At 45.6% G+C, this 22,242-nt stretch overlaps 1 protein-coding gene across 2 annotated transcripts; it reads right to left on the bottom strand.

The window, feature by feature from the left end:
- Window positions 1-1,606: 1,606 nt before the first annotated feature.
- On the bottom strand, window positions 1,607-22,242 carry ENO1 (enolase 1). Of its 2 annotated transcripts, none has more exons than XM_037881136.2 (12): window positions 22,021-22,242; window positions 15,808-15,901; window positions 12,817-12,912; window positions 9,617-9,675; window positions 8,587-8,656; window positions 7,958-8,091; window positions 7,062-7,284; window positions 4,856-5,053; window positions 4,239-4,440; window positions 3,761-3,869; window positions 3,155-3,213; window positions 1,607-2,073 (listed from the first exon to the last, which is right to left on the bottom strand). In XM_037881136.2, the coding sequence occupies exons 2-12, from the start codon at window positions 15,890-15,892 to the stop codon at window positions 2,004-2,006; spliced, it is 1,305 nt and encodes a 434-aa protein (XP_037737064.1). In that variant the 5' UTR covers window positions 15,893-15,901; window positions 22,021-22,242; the 3' UTR covers window positions 1,607-2,003. The 2 variants fall into 2 exon arrangements, with proteins under 2 accessions (XP_037737064.1, XP_043387545.1); XM_043531610.1 differs by lacking the exon at window positions 22,021-22,242 and adding an exon at window positions 21,166-21,207.

Genomic DNA, 22,242 nt, shown 5'->3' with positions numbered 1-22,242 from the left:
GCCTGCAGCCATGCATATTTGTCATCTACAGATTATATAGGGTAATGCTAATATTCTGGGTCTTAAAAATCGGATTTCATAAGGCTACTGCTGAAAGACTTTTTTTTTTTTTTTAACAGCGAAGAAATTCTTAGACATCCAGCTTTTTAGTTAAGCATTTATTTTAAAATAAAGCTGCTCCTGTTTAAGTGGTGTCAGTCCTATCATACAAGGCTAATTTAAAGGTCTCAAACACACCTGCATCTTAATAGGGAAACCAGGTAATTTGTTTTGTTTTTTTAAAAAAAACCATTTATGACAGCAATACACCACAATGTTCACAAGGGGGCATTGTCACTCTCTGTGTGGGTAAATAGTTTTCAGTAATAGGTATTTTAATGTGCTGAAATTGAAAGACTAGTAAAACAGTTATTAAAGAGAATTGGCAAGAAGGAGATTTATCTCTCCCTGCAAGCCAGCCATTAAGGAAAATAAAAACTGCTCAGAGCAATCCTTCCTCCTTTCTGCACCACCTGGTGTGTTTTTGCAGTCTGCTGGGAAGTTCAATAACATTGTAAAATCCTGCTCTGGGGGCACTATACAGAATCCAGCCAGAGGATTAAAGCATCTAGTTTTCACTTGCTAAGCCTGGGAAGGAAACCAAACCCCTTTTCCTCCCAGCAATAAATGTCCTGTCAGGAAGATAAAACAGACACACATTTTGCTAATACTGCCATCGTGTCTTCTCAGTGTCAAGCAGGCAAAGTCACCCTGTGCAGAAAACTACAGGGTCTTGGGAGTTTAAACAAATATTTGGCAAACACTTGTTCCCTTGCAAGAGGATGAGAAACTACATGGATTGGTGGAAAGGGAGTCCTATGAACTAGGGAAGTAATGCCTTGCATCAGTGCTAGGAGACATTGTGGAAAGGACCAAACAACTGCTATTACATGGCTAATCCTGAAAGGTGTTCCTTACAGTTTGAAAAATTTATCAAACCAGCCAAAGGAAGGTGGCACACAAGGACTTCTGGCCACATTACCGGGGCTGTTCTGGACTATACGAGTTAAATGCACCTGACCAAATCTGCATCTGTATTTCTGCTTAAAGCTCACTCTGCTCTCTCCAACCTCCTACAGCTAAAGCACCCAAATGTGAAACAAAATACAGAGGTATTGAAGAGGTGTAGGCATATGAAGCCTTATTGACCTCCAGGTATGTAAGCAGTTTGCACTGAATGCTGAAAATAAACAAGTGATTGCAACTCTTATACCAGCTTTCAGGGGTGGGAGAGCGAGAACATGCACACTATGAGATGAGGAGACAGCAAGAGTTCAGAGAATGCCCCAAAGCTCTCTCCTCATGAGTGAGCCCTGTTTTCAAGAGGGGCTAACTTGGCTAAGTGAATTCTCAGCAGCAGCGTGGCCACATCACTAGATGTGCTGGGAAATCGATCTGTGAAGGGCAAACACAGCTAAGCTGCAGCTTTTTGTGGGGACAAACACCATGCATGCCACTAGCCAGGAGAGCCTTCAGCAGTAGGTGTGCGCGCGCACAGACTAGGGATAGGGAAGGGGCGCATGCCAGTGAGACTTCTCACAGAATAACTCCAGGCAACACTCACTGCTGGGTTGTTTGATGCTTTTATTTGCCTCACATAACACTACTATTTCCTGTTTGCAGGAACCTCAGGCTGCACTGCAAGTTACACAGCTCCACACACTTAAACAGGGGGAAGTATAGGTTTATGCCCACACTCAGCAAGGTCAAAGTGGGGTCTTAAAACATGGTTCAAATTTTTTAAATACACAAAACCCCCAGAGGGACTGTTCTACAGAAGCAGCAAAGCGCTTAAGAGCAACAGATAGAGCTGGGGAACACTAGGTGAAATACAGTCTAGGGTGAGAGGCCCTGCAAACTGGTTTTGTTCCTTCAGCTGCCCTTCTTTCTAATACAGGTAAATAATGGTCTAATCAGGTGACTAGTGCTTTAAACCAGAACCAGGGCTGTCTGACCCGCAGAGCTTAGTTGATACGGGGGTTCCTGAAGTTCCTGCCAGCAAAGCGGGCCTTGCTTCCGAGTTCCTCCTCAATTCTGTTTGGGAAAAGAGGGGGACCAAACAAAAGAGAAAGGAGTGTAAGCACAGAACATGGTACATCTATTTGCATGACTGCCTGGCTGGACTGGCAGCAACAACAGTGATGGAGCAAAACCCACCCACAGAGTAGTACTGTAGAGGACAGTGATCTCACCACACATGCTTGAAGCCCTCCCTGTGACATTTCTGCCACAAAACCAAAGTTCAGCAGCCAACACAAGCTAGCGTGCATTACACTGTGCCACTGATCATATGCGGTTTCCAAATACGCAGCTGAATTTGGGCTTGTCTTTTTGTGGGGCACAGGCACCTTGGCGAGGGACAGGATTTTCCTTCATGTCATACCCATGGAGAAGTCAAGAGTCTGCTTAGTAGCTGACCACATGCATTGCATGCTGTACCCCACCCAGCTATGGACAAGACATTCTGCTGACCTTCACATGAACAGTTAACGTCTACACCTCATGCCAAGCAACTCTCGGGTATTGCAGGATACTTCCTAACTATAATCTCCCCGTGGTGTATTCAGTGTGTCTAAGTGCAGTGCCGTCCATACCAAGGGCAATGACTCCAGTTGCTGTCAAGGCATAGCATAAGCAGCACAGATGTTGGCTGATTATTTATGTTTTCTGGGCTAAAAGTGGTAGCATTTCATAGAACTAGGGTTGCCACAGGTCATGAGATAAGGGCTTCTTCATTTGAATAGAGGGACCAAGCTGTGGCTACATCACTTATGTTTAGAAGCCCACAGGGGCAACATGGAAAGTTCTACAAGGGCCAGCTAGGGACCCCCCCAAATCTTTGAGGCACTTAGCCCTTTGTATTTGGTCAGTCCAGAATGCATGGCAGCACCCACTGATCTCCCTACAGTCAGCTAGGAAGGTCTTAGCCAGTGTTAGCATGTGCCCTAGCATGGCAATGGAGACTGCTCTGGTTCCACTGGACTCTTGGAGAGCCAGCACAGCATCACCAGAGACCAAGTCATCAGATGGACACTGCCTTATACCCTGTTCTTAGAGCAAGCCCGCAGGCTACTTAGTCCCCCTCCTCCCCACTCCAATCCAGAGCAATTCTCACCTCAGGAGCTGATTGTACTTTGCTAGACGCTCAGATCTGCAAGGGGCACCAGTCTTGATCTGAAAGAAAGGTCAGGAAGTTAGTTACTTTGGGGTTAAAACAGATCTGCTCTTAAGAGCTGAAGGTGTGAAGACAAATGCCCTCCTATGGTAGGAGATAAGAACAATCATGTCCTTAATAATAATAATGCATCGAGTTGAGCATGGTGGAAGGACAAACAATCAGAAGTTTGATCAGCTAACCTGAATCAAGCTGGGTGGAAGTTGGATTCCAGCAGTGAGTAGTGCACTCACTCATTTTATTGCTGGAAGTTACAGTATCAGGAAATCCCGACACACCCACATGGATTAATCTGAAAGATTCCTCCCTTGTTTTATTAGTGACATCACAAGGAAACAGTATCTCCGCTTACTGAGAAAGAGCGTCAGTATGTTTTGCCATAGCTACTATTACAGACGAGGTGGCCTCCTGTATAGCAATAGAGGGAAATCCTTGTGCCTCAGAGGTCATTAGGATCATCTGTTTCTTGCTATAAAATGGCTTCTGTTCTATGAAAGAAGGAAGCCAGGTGACTGGAGGGGGACCATTCCAGGTACAGACACTGACCTGTCCAGTGCAGAGACCAACCACCAGGTCAGCAATGAAGGTATCTTCAGTCTCTCCAGAACGGTGACTCACCATCACACCCCAGCCATTGGACTGGGCAAGCTTGCAGCTAAAGCAAGAGAAACAGGAGTAAGACTCTGCACCACTCGTACAAAGGATACCAAGTATTGCTAATTACTGCATGATCCAGCTTCAGGTTTATTCAGTTAATGTTGATATTGGTGTTAAGGATGCAATGATGCACTGCAAAGAGAGTTATTCAGAGAAGCGAAACAGTCATCCAGCCCACTGCTTCATAGGGACTTGTGGCTGACTTGTTTTAAGATGTTTCAAGCACTACACTGAATACTCTTCCATCAGGAGGCAGAAGACAGTTTTGTGTGTGTGTGTAAGTAATTCAGGTGGTATCTGAAAGTGCAAGTACCTAGCCCCACACTGATGTTAGGAAGTTGGTCTGTATATCTGTAAGGTGACTTACGCCTGCAGGGATTCCATGACAGAGCCAATCTGGTTCACTTTGAGCAACAGGCAGTTGCATGATTTCTCCTCCACAGCTTTAGCAATACGCTTAGGATTGGTCACGGTCAGGTCATCACCCACCACCTGAACACCCACACTGGCAGTGAACTTCTTCCAAGCTGACCAGTCATCCTGGTCAAAGGGATCTTCAACTGACACCACTGAGAAGGGAAGCAGAAGGGGTATTTTAATTAACAGCCGCAGCATCCAGGAAGAGTTCAAGCTGTGGCACTTGAAATACCATTTAACAGAGTCTAGTGCTCTTAAAGGCAAAGCTAATTATAGCCAGGTGATGTTTAGGGTTATGACATCTACTTATGCACCTGACACCTCCCTGCTCAGGACTTTGCATAAGCAGCTTTGAAACTGCATCTACTATGAAGCAAATCCCAAGCACAGGATTAAAGGCTATTTTATGAACTGTTTAACCTCCACTCAAGCCCACTCAGTTTCTTCAGTTCTACTCCTGTCTGTCCTCTTGCAGTGCACCAAGAGGTGGTGGGAGGAGGAAGACCTGCCGGGGAGTATACCATCTATTACTGGCTTCCTGTTAACAGAGCAGCATGTACCACTTACATGGGTAGCTCTTGATAAAGCTCTTGTACAGATCAGCCAGCTGGTCAGGAGAGATGTATCTGCTGGGGTCATCAGGAGACTTGAAGTCCAGGTCGTACTTTCCATCACGATAGAACTCTGAGGCAGCCACATCCATCCCAATGACCACCTTGTCGGTGTAGCCAGCCTTGCTGATCGCAGTCTTCAGCAGCTCCAGAGCTGGAAGGTTAGATAGTGGGTTATAATGAATTCCTGGGTAACACTTTTAACACCACTTTTGTAGAAAATGCATGCTGTAGGCCTCAAGATGATCCACATTCTATTACTATCTTTTCCGGGGGCCTTGGGCAAGTCACTGACCTCTCCCCATCTGTAAAATGAGATTATTCTTTACCAGCCTTTTAGGGGTGTTACAAGGTCTTATTGACCAATGACTGTACAGCACCACATACTCCTGGAGCATTTTACCACTTCATTTATCTTTATGATACCCCATATCAGCCTCACAGAGATACTTAAGAATCTTCACCCACCATTGACATGAAGCCACCTCTGAGGTGGAGTGCAACTGCCCATATCAACATCAGTTAACAATTAAAGGACAGGAAATGAATACTATTTCCAGTTTCAACTGCAGTGGGAATTTAGCTAGGCACGAAGTAATGGCCTGCCTGCCTGAATCCTGTCTAGTTTCAACTCCTGCAGAAGCACAGACAGAGCTGGTAAGGGGAAAGGTCCCAAGAGGCATTAATAGAAGTCAAAGTAGTAAATTTAGCCTGATGTTGAGTGGGACAGAAGAGGACTGTATTTCCCCTAGTGATCTGTCAGGATTCCAGTTACACACATTCCCCTCTTTTCCTTGGAAATGAGAGGCTATTTCTGACAGGAGGCATGGCTGCTGAATCCTCTAAAACATGATACCACTTGGCAGTCTGAAGAGCAAAGTGCTGGGTGATCACCATGCAACAGAAATACAAACCCATCCCTCCATGGCCCCTCCCAGATTTAGAGCCAAGTGGCTGCTGGACCTGCCAGACTGTGTACAGTAACAACTTTGATCAGTACTTTTTAGAAAAGTAAACAGTTGATACTAGAGTAGGGCAAGCTGCAAAAGCAGCAGCCGGTACTAACACAAGTCTGTGGAACTCCCAGAACTCAAAGAGTTGTGTTAATTGTTTGCTATTTATATTTAACCAGCAGCTTCATTTTTAAAAAATGCCAGTGTATAAAACCAATAGACTGTCCATTCAGTACCATGAAGGGGAAGAAGCTGCCTGTAGAGTCAGAGACTCTGGGACTCTAATGTTTGCTCAAGCATCTCTAATGTCGCTGAAGGGACTGCTATGTAGAGGTTGGACAGTTATGCACCATAATGGTTACAGTGAAAACTGTCAGTTACATTCAAAACTGAAACAGCTTTTTGCTGATGCAGAGGTGTTCAGTTCCCCTGTGGCTCAGAGGCTGCTCCCCTGCCACCGACTTGGCAGACACACAGCATTTGCTGGAGGCTCCTCGGTGAATGTATTTTCCATGTTGCTGGAAAGCATATCCCCTTTCCCGGAGGCTTGTGCTGTCTCAGGGACTGAGGAATTGGAACAGAGGCCACCTTTGTTCCACTTCCCCAGCAGCTTTTCTTGCTCACTGATTATTACAGTGCAAGCTGTCCCTTCTCTCTGGAGCATTAGGAGACAGACCAGCCCCTGTGAAGTCTCTTCACTTATTTACTTTTGAGCAACAGCAACCTTAGGCATAAGAACTAGAAGAGTTTAACCACACTACTAGCTGGGATGGGGTGTCCTCCACCCAGCATACATAGGAAATGAAATTTATGGAAAAATTATATCACCTTGTTAATCCACATGAATTCATGGAATGGAGCTACTAGTCCCTACCCGCACATGGCCAAGTATGTCTCCATCTCCTGTTGGCCATTTAGCCTTCTGGAGTCAGTGATAGGGGGCATTCAGTACACCAGCTTTGCACTGGAAAGCCCTATGGGACTGGACCAGCCCCTCTGGGGTGAATGGAAGGGGGATGGATGTATACTTCAGTGACCATTAAGAGTTAATAGAAAGGAAGAAGTCCCTCCACCAGAGATCAGCAAGACTGTTAGGCCAGCCTGACGTATTTGGAGCCTATGATGGGCTGAAGCAGCGGAGCCAGTTACACAGCCTTGCACACGACTGGTGGTAGAGTTCTAGTTTCTCCACCCATCTCTGCTTTGTACCTTCTTTGTTCTCCAAGATGTTGGGTGCAAAACCACCCTCGTCACCCACATTGGTTGCATCCTTTCCATACTTCTCCTTGATGACATTCTTCAAGTTGTGGTAGACCTCAGCACCAATACGCATTGCTTCCTTGAAGCTCTCAGCACCAACCGGGAGGATCATGAACTCCTGCATGGCCAGCTTGTTACCAGCATGGGACCCACCATTGATCACATTGAAAGCCTTGACAAAAGAGAACAGAGGAAGACTTAGCTACTCCACTTCACCCTCCATCTTTAGCCATGACCAATACAGTATAACTAAGCAGTGCAATGAGATATGCCCATTTCCCTTTCCACCAAACAAGCTGTCCAGAACACCCATCCTTATCCTGGACCTGTGGAAGTCAATGGAAACACACCTACTGAGTCATAGGTGTAGGATCAAACACCTGATCATTTGGACCCCATTCTACTATGCTGCTGGCTCACTCACCCTGGACATGGAATGCATTCTTATTCTGCATGAAACCCTTGCATGCTCTCCCTGAATAAGGAATCAAGGCAGAGTTGCACCTTAACTCTCCTGTCACTTGAGTTTACAGTGAAGACCACCATGCATAGGTAGGTCTATTTCATCTGTGCTTTAAACCAAGGGTGACAATCCAGAAGGGTTCCACCAGGAGACCCTCAAATTCCTGAGGCCAAGAGATAGGCTGCTCTCCCAAATCAGTGTACTGTGCTAATGCATCTTGCATAGTCATCAGTCTTCAAAGGATGGGGAATGAGATTTTTCAAGCACACGAGTTAGAAGCAAGAGGCCCTGTGAAAGTCAATGAGACTTGTGCTTCTAAATCACAGAGGAAAATGCCACCCAGGCAGATTAAGTATCCAAATGTCTGACTCAGGAAACCTACAGGAACTGGCAGGATGACTTCTGGGTTTCCCGCAAGGTCAGCAATGTGACGATACAGGGGGACCCCCTTCTCAGCAGCACCGGCTTTGCACACAGCCAGAGACACACCCAGAATGGCATTAGCCCCAAACTTGGCTGAAACAAAAAACAAAACAATTACATGGTTTATATAGACAACGCCAATCCTCCTCAAAAAGCAACCCCTCAGCAGCACTATTGTGATAACTGTTTTAAAATGTATAAGCCACGAACTTATACAACTCCCCTTTCCTTCACTCCCACTCTAAGACCGCATGAAGTTCAGAGTAACTTACAATAGTTTAGACATGGAATTCTCATGAAAGTCTCTATGGGCACACGCACTGCCAGCATAGATCCTAGTAGGTACGCAGTACCTACAATTACAGCAGCAGAACTGATTGTGAAGTGGATGCCTTATTTCTTAACAGCTATCCCTTTACTCAATTAGAGATGGCCATCAACTACTTCAGCACCATGATGTAGGGTTAATCATGGATAGAGTACACTTCTCTTGGCCCTCCCAAACAACTTCAATTACTTTGCACCACAATGCGGCACATACCTGGTGCTAAAAAGGTACATCTGCGTGTTGTGGAAAAAGACACTTACACTTGTTATCTGATCCATCCATCTCCAGCATCAGTTTGTCAATCTTCTCTTGCTCCACAACGTTTATGTTCTGCAAAGGGAAGAAGAGTGAAACCCCAAGAAATAAAGCCATGCTGTACAGTTAAAAGCAATCCTCCTTCTCCAGTGTCACCTACCTGTAGATTCCCCCCAAATTTCAGCTTCAAAACCTGTCACTAATTTGAGGTCAGATGATACCTCATGTGTATGTCTGGCAGACATGAAGAATTTCATGAGGGTAACTAAGAAGTAGCAGAGCTAAGAGGCTAGACATGCATTGTGATTGTATGTGAATTTCAGTTTCTAGCTAATTATAGTAGGACTTGAAGTTCAGTGGATACACCAAAGAGAGCCAATAGGAAACTCAAACCCTGGTGAATTCCAACTGTCTTACTCCTGAACTCTGACGGACATCCTTAAACGTGCCTCATTTGAAGGACACTGCCCTTGGCCTCATCCTGGCCTGGCAGAGGAGCAACCAATGAAGGTTTATGTTCCTCCTTTAGCACGTACAGAGGTCCAGTGATCCTAGCTCAACGAGGCTCTACACTCACGAGTATGACTTCAGAATAGCTTTGTAATCAGATGGACTCCTTCAGACAAACTGAAGCTATATATGAAACCAAACCCCACGCTTTCTTTAAAAAACAGCTGTCAGAATGAAGTGCCATTACATTTTCATTTTGAATGCTGGACACCAGGAATAAATATGCACTGAGTTCACCATTTAGACTGTTGTATGCAGCAACACATGCAACATTACCCCAGACTAAGTCACAGATGACCAGAACAAGTGATGCTATTCTGGCTAAGTTAGGGTTACATTTGCACTTTTTAATGGAAGCAGTTACTGGATTCAGAAGAGAGTTATTTTAGGTCGATTTGTTCTCATGCACTCACACACAGGCCAGCTACACATTAGCTACACGTCCAGCTCCTTTAAAAAGGGACAAAAAAACAGAGCTAGAAAATCTACTTGCATTAAATGAGGTTAAACAACGAATGCTCCTACCTTGCTAATCAGTGCAGGTGCAATTGTTTTATTGATGTGCCCAACAGCTTTTGAGACACCTGGAAGGAACAAGCATATCAATCACTAAACAAACACAGGCTAAGCAGGCATTAGTAGATGATCACTTGAAAAAAATCCAACCCCAATCACCTGTCATTCAGATTCTCCCCTAACAAAACCTTAGCTTTCACTACCAAGTCTAAGTTCTTTCAGAAGGTGATCTCAGGTGAGTGGCAGGTTATATCATGGAAATAGCCATCCTCTAGGAATGCCTGCTGAAAGGTTAGTTTGCAAGACCATGCACTGGAGGAGTCTGTCCAACTGACAGGTTGCAATAAACGCACATGACCATTACCTGAGTACAACACGCTGGAGCCAGGAACTCGTTAACATATTTAACAGCTCTGGATACACCTGACAGAAGTGAAATGGACAAGAGAGTAAAGGAAGAGATGAAGGCCCACAAAAGAACACAAAAGCAGACTGTGCAAATGAAGGAAGAGGTCACAAAAGTGCAGAGAAAGTTTCGCAGTAGTTTCAAAGATGAGCAAAATGCCCCATATTAAGCAACAGAACAGAAGCCAGCGGATTCACAAGGTAGTGGAAGTTGACGCATCTCCAGCCAATCAGGTGGATTATTTCCCCCAGCAATGTCTCAATGCTAGAGTCCAGCCTTGAATTTGCAAACCTTCAGGTTCCTATTGGCTGAACATGCCAACTTCTGGATAAGGAGGCCATTAGGACACTTAAGGAGAAGGGCTGCTCCTGTAAGTGCATGTGGGGTGCCAGAGGAGGGGAAGATTTCTTCTTTGAGGGTTTAAACAAATAGACAACTGGGTGTTTAATATCTGCAACCCTGTCTTGTTTTGACTACTAGAGCACCATCATAACCCAAGCCTAGCTGAGGCAGAACCACTTTGCTTTTACATTAGTGTCCTCTCAGTTGGAAGAGTGGTTAGCGTTACACTGAACATCAGAGCCTACGTGCAGATATTAAAGCTTTGTCTTTTGCTGAAGCAGTTGGTGCCTGTACAAAATGCTGCATATCAGCCAACGTTTTCCTGGGATAAAAAAATTATATATGAGAATGAAAGAGAAATGGGGCTTCTGAACACAACACCACACCAATTCTCTACATGACACTGCACATCCCAGCTGTTCAACCTGCAGTCAAACACTCCACTGAGTCTATTGTGGTCGCCAAGTATGCAATGACAGAAGACCAATCCACTCCCAAACCCAGGTAGGTTCTACTTCTTTCCTCCATCAGCCAAGACCATAGTAATTAACTAGCCAACCAACACCAGCCTAGTGACACGGATAGCTTCCCCCATGCGCAAAGATGACCTGAGCAGACAAGTGCTTCAAATATTCCTTTGTTCAGAACACATGGAGCAGGTGAGGTAAAAGGCTGCTAAGCCTAGCAAAGCCTGATTAAATCTGCATTATTAAACAGCCTCTGATGACTTACAGAAGGGTTTCCAAAGCAATCTGTTTGGAAATATTTCCACTGTATTTCCTATATTCCACTCCTTTGTTCTTTATTAGTATCTTGGAGAGTCTGTTGGCTCTTGCTGCTTATTCCCTACCTGACACAAATAGTCTTCAGACATCAGACCTGTGGAAGATCATGTATTTTTTCAAACACAGGGCTATGACTCCAGATGCAAAATAAGCAGCAGGAGCAGATAAGCCCTTAAAATTATATTTGAACAAGAAAACTCCTAGCCACATGAAGCGTTTGTGGGACTGTTTCCAAACGCCATATAGGCGGTTTTATTAAGTTGTAGACAGCACAAGCTCTTCAATTCTTCCTAGGAAGCTTTTCTAAACCATACTGCCCAGACCAAGCTCTGCTTTGGTAATCTGGGCATATTTGAAGTTAATTTCATCTGAGCGGTGAGAGAGTAAGGACAAGCAGTTCCATCTCCCCAGACCAGAATCGAAGAAATCTTGACTGCAATGGAGTTTATGAAGCACCATAGAGGCCTCCAACCTTTCCATTTAAAAATACCAGCCCCTCAAGAGTCACGGGACTATCTTCAGTGTTATTTGATCACACTCCCATTTAACCAATCAATTTCCCTAGTGATTTACAATGAGAGGAAAAAGGGAGCTAAACCTAGCCACTCTTATGAGCCTTGGCAAGCAATTCGCTGAGAAGCAAGATGTTTTAGGATTACAAACGTGAAATTGCTCAAGAACTCTATTACCTAAATGCACAGGCTTTCTATACTATTTGATAGGTTCCCTTGGCACATGGGCTTTCACAGTGGTAGTATATGGATGTACTTTTGCAGACCCTTCCCAAAGGTCAGTTTAAAAAGGCAACTATGCTTTCTATGAAAACTGAATTTGATCTTCTGTCCCAAACAGGTCACCGCAGACCATGAACAGTTGCACTGTACATTGGACAGCATCTGCAGACAGTCCAATGCTCACATGCAAGCTCTTTTGAGCTCAGCTCAGGACTGCTCTACCAGATACTCTTAATTTTAGATTCCATATATCATCCTCATTCGAAAATATTTCCTCCTAAGCCTGGCAGCACATTACACCAATTGTTACCAAATGGTTCAGGGAAGAGAATGCTTCAAGCACTCACCCTACAAGCAGTCTTCCATCTCTATGAACCATCTTTGCGATTAACTGGCAAATAAGGATAATGGGCTATTGGGGGTAGGTTGTTTAGATGCCCATTAGCCTGAATACATTATTATCTAGCACAGAACAAGTGCCCTGAGGTGTGTCAACATGCAGTGCAGCAAAGTGGGGTAATGAACTTGCCTACTCCATACTGTACTAGAATGCCATGACCAGCTAACAAAAAACAAACAAACAAACAAACAAACGTGACTGAGCTCTATATACTTAGGCAAATACAAGCATCTCCAGCTCTTATTACGGCTAATTTTCTGAGGAAATAGGCATCCACTGCTCCCATTGTCTCAAGAGGAGCTGTGTGGGTATACTATACTTTTGAACAGTATTGGAGCACTTCTGTGCAATGGGTCAACTGACTTGCTGTTAAGGGATTGCAAGTTACCCAGTAACCATGTGCTAATTGAAGGGGGATGTGATGGAAATATAAAGATGCCAGCATACTACCTATGGCAACAGCACTGGTGCATGAGTGTTTGCAGCAACACCTCCAGCAGAACCGCTGAGGCTGGACCCTGGAAAGGAAAGAATGGATTTACCTTTTCCCAGGAAGCGAGTCTTGTCATTGTCACGAAGCTCCAGAGCCTCATAGATTCCAGTGGAGGCACCACTAGGTACGGCAGCTCTAAACAGACCTGAGCATAGCAGGAGAGAAGAGAGAACAATCTCAGCATGGCAGGATCTAGGGAGTTTCTGCCTCTTCTTTATCCCAACCTAAAACTATGAGTATTGCAGCACCGGGTATGCTGCTCCCTCCACACTACGAGGTCTCTCTCCTGGATCAGGAAGAGTTACTCTTTCGAGTCATGCTTGGGCAACACAATAAGCCAACTCAGGCTGCTCAATGTGCAGATGGGCTGAATATCAAGACTGACAGCTTGCTGGATGGATGGCATGAGTCAGGAAAAGCCCATCCATCATCTGAATAAGCCACCCTTTCCCAGATGAGCTAGGAGTTGGAGGTATCTAGCTTAACAGTGGTATTATTTCTAAGTCCCCCTCTTCAAAAAAGAAATCCAAAACTTAAAACAAAAAGCACCATTGCCAGGGCTGGCCCACTAGTTCTCTGCAGAGAATCTCAATTGAATCCCTTGCTCTTGGGCGGGCAGGTGTTTGGCGTGGGGCTGGGAGGGGAAGAGGGCATCGGGAAGATTGAGTGTGCTACATAATGCTCAGCATCACCATTGCTGTGCCCCGGGGAAGCAGACAAAGGTTTTGTCATCTCATCAGGCAAGGTCACTCTTCGGAAGCAGGCAGAAGTGGTTTAGACAGACAGAGCCGTGGCCCAAGGTTTCAGATCAGCACCCCAATTTACCAATTGAAGCCCAAGGTTAATGTGTGCCCTGAAGATGTGTTAAGCTGTGGCTCAATTGGGGGAATGGAGGTGGGAGAGATAAGGGCAGGTCATCCTACGGAGGATGTAGTCCCCAGAGATGCTATCTGGTCATTTGAGGGGAAGACTCCTCAAGGTGGGCACAAAACTGCAGACATACCACTCTTCTAGCTGAGGATGTTACCCTGCAGAACAGAACATTGAGAGTACTAGAGTTCATCCAGTCTCTGGAGTGATATGCCAGCTTTGATTTCTCTAGCCTTCCTCCCTCAAGCAGAAGTCTGGTATGGAATGTCATTAAGAGAAGGCATTCATCTTTCCAGGCAGAGCTAAGCTGTTTGGTTAGTGCATTACAGCTATTGTGATTGCTCATTCCAAGCCACGCTTGTATGGGTTTGTTCAATGGAAGTGTCTGATCTCGTAAGAGATGGCACAATAAGTAACAAAGACCCAATGAGTAAGGGTGGAGGGAAAAGGCCTTGCAGCAACCAAAACAGATGAAGGATGTTAGATATACAAACACAATTACAGCTAAGCAGCTGTCTAGTCATGTCTGTGTCCACATTAAACAGCTACACAAAGTTACAGCAAAGGGAAGTGTGTTGGCAGATGTCATTAGGCAGGCAGTGCAGCAAGAGACCTGGAGCAGAGCTAACTGCAGCGCAAGAGAGACAGCCACAACTTCCTCTAATTAAGCAGAGAGCTTCTAGAGGGAAAGCAAGAATGTACATGCATAGAGCTGAGTTTGCCAAAGCCCAATGTTGCGGGAGTTGTGAGAGCACAGTGGAGCAAGGGACACTGGTAGTTGTTAAAGTGGGGGAAATAAGGCCCCCCACTTACACTGGGATTTTGCTCCAGCTATACCATCCATGAAGCTTATCCTAGTTTCAAGCAGAAATCCCCATTGATGCAAATGCTAGAGGTCTGAATTAATGAAGTACCAACTGCTGGACTAGTGATGTGTCTTGTCCTTCTTAGTTTATTTTCCTGGTGCTCCTACTTATCTGTGGTTGGGAAGCCTTACACAGAGAGGGAAGTCCCAGCTCTGTTCAAGACATGACCATAGTACATTTGAAGAAAACACCTCATTGTCCATGCTCAGGTTAATTATGCCACTGAATCCATATAAATAGAATAGGATAAAGATCTTTCTTGTAGCTTCAATCATCACTGCAACTTAATGTATTCAGTACAGAATTAGGTGAAGGAAAACACAGAGCGTTTCATTCTCAGTTTGGGTTTGCACTTTCCTATCAGTGCTAGCTTAGGAGAAGTTCAGATTCTGAGACCCAATCACCTTCTCTCCACCGCTCATCAGCTCTTCCAGCAGCTAAATCTCAATGCTGCACTTCACAGGAACTCCTACGGCTACAGACACTCACATCAAATATATGATTACAGAATCATGCAGAAGTGGCTGGGAGAGGAACCCCTCAAGTGCACAAGTTCAGTGCCAGAGAGAAAACAAGTGTAGTGACAAGCCATGTAAGATTTGTATGATTCTCCCATGCCTCAGTGTGGCTTAAATGCAAGAGATTCTAGCCCTAATCGGGGGGGGGGGGGGGGGGGGGGGGGGGGGGGGGGGGGGGGGGGGGGGAGAGGAACACGCTACAGTTCCTCCCTGGAGTTACACTAGAGATGAATTTATCCCCTATTATTCATGAAGCCCAACTCAAGCTGACCACTATTTGTAAAGTAATTTGCTGTTTAAAATTGTGCTAGCATACATCAGGTTCCTAACAAAGCCAGCAAGACCAATAACTAAAGAGATTAGATTTCCCCGGCACAGAAATACTGGGCTGAGATGTGTTCCTTTCTATCACAATACGGCACACCTGGAGATTTCAGCTTTTCCCATTTAATTAGGAAGCTTTATCTCATACATCCTAGGAGACAGAGCAGACTGAAATAGATAGGGCTTTAAAGCACCACTTTTCACGTAAGTTTTGGCTGCTATCCTTGTTTGTTTGCATCCCTCTCCTCTAAATATCCTCCCATGTAAGTCAGCCTCAGACCCCAAGCAAGCAGGAGGCCCATGAAGAATGAAAGGAGCGTTCATCACAGTATGTACGCAACACTGAACTCTCATTCTTGGCGGTGAGGTTTTGTAGGAATCATCTTTCTTCTTCGACTGATGTAGGCAGCCCAGACTGATATGTGGCAGGAGTAGATGGACCTAGGCAGAAACAAGACTCACCTTTGCTGGTATAGAGGTCTACCTCAACAGTGGGGTTCCCACGTGAGTCAAAGATTTCACGAGCATGGATCTTGAGTATGGACATTTTGAATATCTGCCAAGAAAAAAAAAAAAGATTTAATATTCTGAAAGACAGACATGGCACAGGAACCCTTAGTACCACTAAAGGTCATGTATGCAGTTCCATAAATATTGCTAGTCACTTTTTTTTTTTGAAGTTCCTGTTGGCACAGGAAAAAGCCACCATCAAATCTCTTCTCTCTGCTAAGGTGTCAGTTATGAGTTTGAGGAAGCATAACCTGTTCATTCAGGCTAGGATTTTCCAAGGAGCCTAAGGCAGTGAGATGCCTAATTCCTTTAGGCTCAATTCCCTTAGACTCCTTAAAAGATACCAGTCTTAGATAATAATGAAGCAACACTGACACACAGGAACTAGCTGAAACCACTTTTGTTGAGAGAGACTTCAGTGCAGGAGCTCCCATTTAGCAGATGTAAGAGTAGATTCTGGGACCTGAATGTAACCAAATCCTGAAATGGAAAGAGGCAGCTACATGTGTTAATTAGTTATGTCTCTAATCAAGGGCAAGTTACTGTATGGCTAGCTTCCGCTGCATTTGATATGAAGTGCGTTAATGGTGTTCTCCATTTGGAGGAAGAACTTTTGTTTCACATCTAGTTTTCTGCATACACTTTTTTCCTTGTCCAAAAAACCCACAACCAGTAGGAAGTGATCCTTCAATCAAGGACCTGTTGACTTCTTATTGAGCAATACTGTGCTTTTACAGTGAATCTTGGAGCAACAGCTCACTAAGCGGAATAAGGATTCAGAGTCAGTTTTTATAAATACTACTCTCACTTCAAAAACAATGAGGAATACTTGTGGCACCTTAGAGACTAAAAAATTTATCTGGGCATAAAGCTTTCATGGGCTATTACCAGAGCAGCCATAATACACTCTGAAATCAGTCTCCATTTCAAGGTTTTTTAGTACCCAGCCATTCAGCTGAAGCCAGCAGCACGGATTAACTAGGGCAAACTACAGAGAAAACACCTTTCGTATCTACCTCAGCTGCATTCCAAGGTAAACATCCAAGAAGGATATGCGGGCATGTCATTTCCTTGCATGGTGTTGCCTATTACAGGGCTAAGCTACCTGCTTTGTAACATTAACATTGCTCTAGCTGCGATGCTAAAAACCTTGCAAAGGAGATCATTTTTTGGGAAATAAATGTTTTTCCATTTTCAAGGTTAAAGAACATTTTAAATGTCCATTGTTTATTGTGCACCCCATCACTGGAGGTACTGTCAAACTGGCTCTGTTCCTATTTGCTACTCCCCTCAGCCCATTTGTTTGAGAACAGGCATTATTTACTGCAGTTATATAAGCTTGGCTATGTTTTAAAGCAACTCATGCAAGTGCCTGCGTGCCATGATTTAGCAGTGCTGTTAGTTTCTTTAAAGAGAGCAGGGCTTAGTCTCAAATAAAAAAATTGCATTAGACGGAAATAATTGTAAGCTAGTTTGTTTGGCAAATCAGTCATAGGTAGGGACAGCATACAGGAGTGATCATGAGTTGCCTTTGAGATGACAAAGGCTCAAGGGACAGGTGTTAAAATGCTGTGATTACAGGTATGAGACTGATTTTGCCTTCCTCTCTTTCAGGAGCTACCCCTCTTCCCAAAATTATGTCCTTAATCTCTCTCCACTACAAGGTAAGAAGACAGCTTTGTTTAGTCCCTTTACTTTGAATCTTTTCTCTGGTTCATTTGGCAGTGAGGTAGTAGAAAACCTGGGGATGAAAGGATTTTAATTCTATTCTTCTGCTCTATTGTAAGAGCCTTAAACTGAGCCATCAATTTTCAGAGGCAGGTCTGTATGAAGAGTCCTGGAGTTTTAGAACCCTGACCACTAGCCCAAACTTGCAAGTATCCAGGTAATTAACATTCCCCCTCTTTTCCTTGCTGTTTTCCAGTGCACAGACCTCTACAATGCTGTTTAGTGGCCATCACTAAATACTGCCCTTCCTTGATGCAGGAATCCCTCCTTTATCCTAGAAAGGCTGCTTTTAATGCAAAGCTGATTAGGCTCTTGTATACACTGTCTCTTACTTTCATTTTCAGGGCTGCACCATGATCAGAAAGCACCTGATCAGACACGCTACCTTTAGCGGGATATGCCAGTTTACATGGAAATCTAGTTAAACAACATGTAAACTGTTGTTTTTGTTTTTGTTTTTAAAAAGGAGACTTGTTAGCAAGGAAACTCATTATAAGCTTCCAGTGCGCTTGTCTCCCTCAGTTGAAATGATAACCAGGCATTAATATTACTCTATTACTCAAATGTCCTTGACAAGTGACCTCCCCAGAAGTCCCTCCCCTCCCTTAACAGCTATGCTCAGTTTACAGCACTGCAGTATTTCAGATCTGTACCAAACCAGTTTTATTTTAACCCTTGATAAGCCTCTTCGCTCCTGTCTTCAAAGAGTCATTTTGCCCAGGAATGGTTGGTAGGGAACAGCATCTGTCTACAAGATACAGTCTGACTCATCGTGAGCCCAGCGTAAATCATTTGCTTCCATGAACTGTCTGCTTGGACAACCGTGATTCAATCAACCACAGCTATAGAGGGAAAAAGAAGAACAAGCAGGAGCATATCACAGCTGTGCTTAGGTCTGCTTGTGCTCATTTCATTGGTTACATAAGAGGGGAAGACAGGGCTGTAAAAACAGGAACCCCCCCGTCCCCCCAAGAGAGCATTCTGGAACACAGTAAGCTCACATTTACCATTCCAAGCCTCCAATGCTTCATGGCAGAATTAGCCAAAAATGAGTCAAACCTGGGGAGTGGCTGTTTTATAAGTGATTTTCAAGTTACATATAGTCCCCCACTTATTTCTGGTTTCAGAGTAACAGCCGTGTTAGTCTGTATTCGTAAAAAGAAAAGGAGTACTTGTGGCACCTTAGAGACTAACCAGTTTATTTGAGCATGAGCTTTCGTGAGCTACAGCTCACTTCATCGGATGCATATGCATCCGATGAAGTGAGCTGTAGCTCACGAAAGCTCATGCTCAAATAAACTGGTTAGTCTCTAAGGTGCCACAAGTACTCCTTTTCTTTCCACTTATTTCTGTGATCCACTCAGTCAATGGTCCCCTTAAGATGAGGGGATACCTGCATCCATTTAGAGAGGTGTGGTCTAGCATCTGGAAATTAAGGAGGCCCAAATTCTAATCCCACTGACACACCAAATCCCTGTGTCCCTCATCCCATACTGTATACGGGGACAACACACCTACCAGATGGATAACAAGTACTACACGAATGCCTAGTGTACTTTATACAATTATACTAATTTACAGATTCTTGGGTCAGCTCTTCAAAGGAGGTGTTTTTACAGCAAGATGACCTTTACTACTTGCGTAAAGATTAAAAATAAAAACACTGCCTCCCCTCCACTAGGCTATTACAGCAAGATACCTCACTGAAGTCAGCTATCTTGCTGTAAAATCTCCCTTTTTTGGCAGTGAAAACATAGTCTAAAGGTAATGGACAGCCTTTGCAGATGCACGTAACAGGCTATGGGACAATGAGATAATCCAAATCGTGGGGGTAAACCCACCACAGAACCTTGCATGCCCTGCCACTGAAAATGCCACTGTACAGAATGAGAACCGCAAGCTATTTGTTGCAAAGTTGCATTTGGTCCTGAAAAGCACATCCTGGAAGCTTCTGCAGACTCACAAGGCTCCTCCCCAACCTTCCCCTACTCTTTGGATAAGACTGACAACATCACCTCCAATTATGAACAGTTCCAGTAAGATTAGGCTCTGGCCCATTACTTCCACTCTTTAGCATTCCAGAGAGGATAGGTATGGGTCACCAAGGAAGACTTCAACAAGGGTACCATCGGATTCCACCCCATGTCTTCCCCTCCCCCCATGTATTCCTCATTCATCCCTATGCCCTAAGCGTGATGCAACTATAAGAATGCTGTTTGGCATCTATCATAGTAGGGAATGCAGGAAGTCAGGAAATAACAGACTACTCAAAATCAGTTTTTTAATAAAATGGAGATCAAGGACTGAATTGCCTCAATTTGTGGTTTTGGAAGTGAAATATCAATACTTCCCGTACAGCTCAAAACCCATATCCCTGCCCTATGACTCAGCATGTTAAGTAACGGAAAGAAATCTCTGAAATCTGGATGACTAAAAACTTCTCCCGACTATCTGTACAAACCCCATGAGAGTCAAAAGGAGAATTTCCACTACTAGTTTTCACACTCAGACGAAGACTGTGGTAACCCCAGGCAAGTACTATGCAGCCACCTTTCTTGCAGTACTGTTCCAAAGATAAAAGCAACATTTAATTATTTTCACTATTAAGATTTCATAAAAACATATGAATGGCCATACTGGGTCAGACCAACGGTCCATTTGGGAACATATGTTGGTCAAGAATGTTGATCCAGAAATAAATTAAATATTTGAGAAGCAGAGCTGAAGGACAACTACTGTTGCAAAAGAGGGAAAGGTTCAAAGCTGTAACCTACTACAGACAGTCACTGTTAATTAAAGCCTGCTGCAAAATACTCACTAGTCTGTATCCATCATGTTAACGGGTTTCAGAGTAGCAGGCATGTTAGTCTGTAACCGCAAAAAGAAAAGGAGTACTTGTGGCACCTTAGAGACTAACCAATTTATTTGAGCATAAGCTTTCGTGAGCTACAGCATCCGATGAAGTGAGCTATAGCCCACGAAAGCTTATGCTCAAATAAATTGGTTAGTCTCTAAGGTGCCACAAGTACTCCTTTTTTTATCATGTTAATGGTTACTGAACTAAGGAACCACTCCTTTGCATGGTGATTCATTTTTCTCAGTGACACGATGTCCACTCCTACTAAAAGTATTATAAGCATCATGAAAAAAGGGAGTAATAGGTAGAGCACGTAGATTAGAATACTCTTGTGAGTCACGAGAAGCAGGCTGAAAAAAGCACCATTCCCATTGTGAGACCACATGCTGATTGGCCTGCAAGAGTCCTGCAACAGTCAGCATGGCCCAGCGGCCTACAGGCCTTGTAAATCAATACATAGCCCTGCAATGTAAACCTGCATTGAAGGGGACTTGGTATGTGAGGCACGAAAGCTGCTGCTATGCCAGCTGCTTAACCCTAATATTTCAGCAGTACTGACTTTCCCTGGGCTCCACATGGCTTTGAACATTTGTCTGCCGACACTGTCTGGGAGTAAAACCCACACAACTAAGTGAAGTTTGGGGTGGGGTTTTTTTTTAGGGGGGGGCAGGGCGCGGGCAGAGAGAAGAGCAGCAAATGGAAGGTGCAAAGAAGAAGTCTCTTACCTAAGGAACGTTTCCTCCTAAACTGGTCAGTTTCACTGCCCCCGCCCCTTCAAGAGATCCCTCAGATTAGCCAAGGGCACAAAGTACGCACAAAACCTGATTTAACTGGGGAACGAAGCAGCAAGTGCCTTGTGGGGGTCTGACCTGCCCCAATGTCTCCTGGCCAGCCAAAGCACTACCCTGCAGTCACGGCGGAAACCAGGTCAGTGCACGGGGCACGTGTGTAGCCTCTGGTCCGGGGAGGGGAGGGCTGTAAAACGGAGCAGCCAGGAGCGCGTTTGAACGGACCTTGGCTGCCCGTCCCGCCTCTCACACGAGTCCCTGGAGTCGAGTCCCCCCCGCCCCCGCCGAGAGGGGACCCGCGGGGCCGGCCGGCCGCAGACTCGGGCGGGGGCTGCAGGAGGCCGCGAGCGGCGGGGGCGGGAGGGCGGAAGCCGAGGAGCCGGAGGAAGCGGTAGCAGCAGCCGCGGCGCGGCGAGCGAGGCCTGTGCAACGGGCAGGGAAGCGAACATGGCACCAGCCCGCGCATCCCTCCCGATGCGGCCGCTGCTGTGCGCGGGCCGGTTCTGCCGCACCCTGGCTGCGGGGGGGGGGGGGGGGGGATATTCTTCCCCCCACCCCCGGGGGGCGACAGAGCCCCTCCTGCTGCCACGCACCCCATCTTCCGGCGAGCGCAGCCTCCTGAGGGGAAGGAGGCCGGGGGGGGGGGCGGCAGCATCCATCCATCCATCCATCCCTCCCTCCCCCCGCCGGCACCCTACTGGCATCTGCCCCCCCCCAACTTGGTGCGCCCCGAGGCCGGGCGGCTCTCGTGCCCGGTGCGGGGGGGGGCTGCAGCGAGGCCGCCCCGCTTACCTGAGGCGCAGCGGCAGAGGACAGGGAGAATCACGCGCAGCTCGCGCTCCGAGGCGACTGGGGAAGAGGCAGCCGGCTCGCGCTGGGCTATAGTCCCTCCCATGCAGATGAGGGGCGGCCCGGCCCGGCCCCGCCGCGGCTGGCCCTGCCCACTCGCCCGTCTCTGATTGGCCGCGCGGGGCTCGCGCCAGCCCTGAGGCGCGTGCGCTACGTGCCGGGCTG

The sequence above is a fragment of the Chelonia mydas genome, chromosome 18 (genome assembly GCF_015237465.2).
Source record: "Chelonia mydas isolate rCheMyd1 chromosome 18, rCheMyd1.pri.v2, whole genome shotgun sequence".
In the NCBI taxonomy this organism is placed as follows: Eukaryota; Metazoa; Chordata; order Testudines; family Cheloniidae; genus Chelonia; species Chelonia mydas.
The sequence above is the reverse complement of the archived record's forward strand: the minus strand, read 5'-3'. Positions and strand labels throughout refer to the sequence as shown.

Bases quoted from the DNA above. Each gene is read 5' to 3' on its own strand.
- ENO1 (XM_037881136.2), bottom strand. From the start codon at position 15,892: ATGTCCATACTCAAGATCCATGCTCGTGAAATCTTTGACTCACGTGGG. The intron at 8,092-8,586 runs GTAAGTGTCTTT...TTTTTGTTTCAG, and splicing joins GGATGGATCAGATAACAAGT to CCAAGTTTGGGGCTAATGCC. The intron at 3,870-4,238 runs GTAAGTCACCTT...CTCTTGCTTTAG, and splicing joins GTCATGGAATCCCTGCAGGC to CTGCAAGCTTGCCCAGTCCA.